Raw genomic sequence first — 2,977 nt, 5'->3', positions numbered from 1 at the left:
GACGACGATGCGCACGTCCAACGCAAGCGGTCCGCGGCAATGGTGCCTGTCAAGACATTGACCAAGATGCAAAAGACACAACGCAAGTAGATGAACATCATTTTATCTAGAGGGAACGAACGATCTACCCGGCCACTCGGCACCGCCAACTTACAGTTCCAAACTCAATCTGACGCATCATGAACCAAAATTAGTTTAAAACATGTTTCAAACACATACTGTTGTTGGGTTGTTTGAAATCGGATCCAGCACGACTGCAACAACGACCATGGTCTACCTTGCTGTCCTCACGAGCGCGCCGCTTCTGCCGCTCGTCACCGCCTACCAAGAGGGCGTTAGCCAAGACGTTTGCATCCTTACGCGCCTCGGCCACGACTTCTCGGACGGCGGCGACCTCGGACCCGTGCGCGCCGTCATGGCACCGTGGCTCGATCGCGTCGGCTTCCGCTTCATCCATGAGCTATGTCCGCTGCTACTCCTTAGCTACGCGCTCGAGTATGGCCGCGTCGATCTTGTGCGCGAGCTCATGGCGATGCAGAAGCTCTGCTTCTCTCATCACGATTGGACGCTCCTCTACGGAGCGTGGTCCCGCTGCGTCTGCAAGCACCGTCATTTGCAATGGCAGTACACCGCCGACATCGACGGGAAGGTCCACGACGGCAACGGCGCTTTTCCCCACCGTATGCGTGCCAACGGGACGAGCATTTTAGGCTCCGTGCACCACCTTGCCGTCGCGGCCTGTCTCGGCGACCACGTCGACTTGTTCCGTTTTGCCATGGACAAAGATGCCAGTATGTACCTGCCGAATTTAGCAGATATTGCGCTGCGCGGCAGTAAGCTCTGCATCGTGCACGACCTCTTTGACCAAGGCATCATCTCCTCCTTCAAGGCCCACCACGTGCGGCTTGCAGTGATGACCGGCAGCACGGACCTATTGGCTTTTCTCTTGGCCAACAGCTCGCGCAGCACGATGGCCGAGGCGTTCGAACAAGCGGCGACCCAACGCCAGTTTGCGCTTCTCCAATGGCTCTGCACGACGTACAACGAACCACTGTATTGGCGCCTTGCGTTCAATGTCGCTGTCGCCAACCTTCAACTTGACGTGATCGCGTACTTTCTACGGTGCATGACCTCCACCTCACGCCGGCCGAAGCAGCGCGCGTGCAACGGCGCCGCAAGCGCCTCAACGACGACGATGGGCCCATCCGGGTGCCACGGTCGCGCAACTAGCATTTGTTATGTCGCGCAACAATAAGCATATAATAAGGTTCAAGATCGTACACCGGAGGCAAAGACGCCATCAAAGGCGCGGCAACCACGGAGGAGCTCGATGGTGCAGTCATTGTACGAGAGACGGCCAAGCAAGTGATCCGCCTTGACCGACGTTGTTTCATTTTCGTGTCGTCTGGCTTTTCGGTCGCCAATGTACTGCGTGCAAGCGGCAGCGACGTCTGAGCCCGACGTGCTGGAACGTGTCGGAGCACGTCGAGCTGGCCAAACGCGAGGCTGTACGTCGCGGGTGGTGCCCGACCAGCTACCCTCGGTTGTCAACGAATGTTGTTAACGCAATGCGAGACGTTGGAGGTGACATCCGAGATGGTCTTGCCAGTGGCCCGACGCATCGTCGATGACGCGCCCTTACGTTGTCGACTCAACCCGCTACAAAAATGATCCTCGACACGCACGGACGTCGACCGAGATGCTGCGTCAAGCCAAAGAGTACCTCATCGACAAGATCGCTTGAGTCATCGCCGACGTGAAGACCCAACTGGCGACCAAGACCTCGCATCGACCGCCTTAGTTGATCATCCAATCGAAATACAACTATCCTCTACCGGTAGTACATGTACAATTGTACTACGAGCTCATCTTGTTCGCATGCGGTGTTTGTGCGATAGGGATTAGGGCTGGGACCCGAGGTCCACCGACTCTCGATTAGCTCTTGGCGGCAGCTCTTGCGGTGGGTCGCAGAATATTTCGTGGTATTGGTGGTGCTTCGGCTCGCGTGCGTGGGAGCTGTGGGACGATCTTGATCGTGCAGCGTCGAAATCTGTTGCATTTTGGCCAATCACCACCGTTTCTTTTTTCCACGCGCATTTGATTTCCACTTGGGATGGCCACGAGAGTTCGGCTGCGTCAGGTCACTCCCACCAACGTCTCGTGCTACGAGGACGTGCTGACGCGGCCTCTGTGTCTCGAACGCGCTGCTTCGCATCTTCCTCTTCTCAGCGCCTGTCGATCCATGCTTGGCGCTCCCGGCGACCGACGTCTCGGCCATCGCGGCAAACGACGTCGTGCCAGGCCGTGGCGTGCGCATTGGCAACCCGACGTGGGATGCCGAAGTACACAAGACGATCCGAACGACGTTTGCGCCATCGAGCCCGGTCACGATCGCGCTTGCCTACTACGCGACGAGCCTTCGCCGCTGGCCGCGCCGCCTTTGAGACGCTCTGCAGTGAGCTGCCGCTGTCTCCAGAAACGACCGCCGCGCGCTGCATCATTTGACTCGTGGGCAGGAAGCTGTCGATCGACATCGTCGGCGCGTCGCCCGTGCTTGTGTACGACCTCATCAAGTCCGACATCAAAAACCGTCTCGCCAGACAAATCCGTGGTATTGAAGTTGCTCAAGTTTCAATCATACACACCTAGCACATGTGTACAAGCTCGAACGAGAGGCGACTTGTTGAGGTAGGTTGTGCGGCTGCCACAAGCGCCGACTTGGAACGTTTTGGAGGGTCGAGCCTGCTGCCGGCGACCTCGACCCCGCCTGCCACCCTCGGCGCCGCCGCTCTGTCCGACCAACGCGTCGACGCGCCGAGCTACCGAGATACGCAACGCCATGGACCACCAACTTCTGATCTCACGAGACTCTTCAAACTTAAAATGATGTTCATCTACTTGCGTTGTGTCTTTTGCATCTTGGTCAATGTCTTGACAGGCACCATTGCCGCGGACCGCTTGCGTTGGACGTGCGCAT

The 2,977-nt window shown here is 57.7% G+C and overlaps 1 protein-coding gene across 1 annotated transcript; it reads left to right on the top strand.

Moving 5' to 3' along the window:
* Window positions 1-268: 268 nt before the first annotated feature.
* SPRG_16813 (hypothetical protein) lies at window positions 269-914 on the top strand (the record flags this gene model as incomplete). The annotated part of the gene is made up of 2 exons (XM_012356262.1): window positions 269-847; window positions 870-914. The coding sequence occupies 2 exons, from the start codon at window positions 269-271 to the stop codon at window positions 912-914; spliced, it is 624 nt and encodes a 207-aa protein (XP_012211652.1).
* Between the last annotated feature and the right edge of the window lie 2,063 nt (window positions 915-2,977).

The sequence above is a fragment of the Saprolegnia parasitica genome (assembly GCF_000151545.1).
Source record: "Saprolegnia parasitica CBS 223.65 unplaced genomic scaffold supercont2.416, whole genome shotgun sequence".
Classification (NCBI taxonomy): domain Eukaryota; phylum Oomycota; class Saprolegniomycetes; order Saprolegniales; family Saprolegniaceae; genus Saprolegnia; species Saprolegnia parasitica.
Note: the sequence above shows the minus strand (reverse complement) of the source record. Positions and strands in the feature narration are given on the sequence as shown.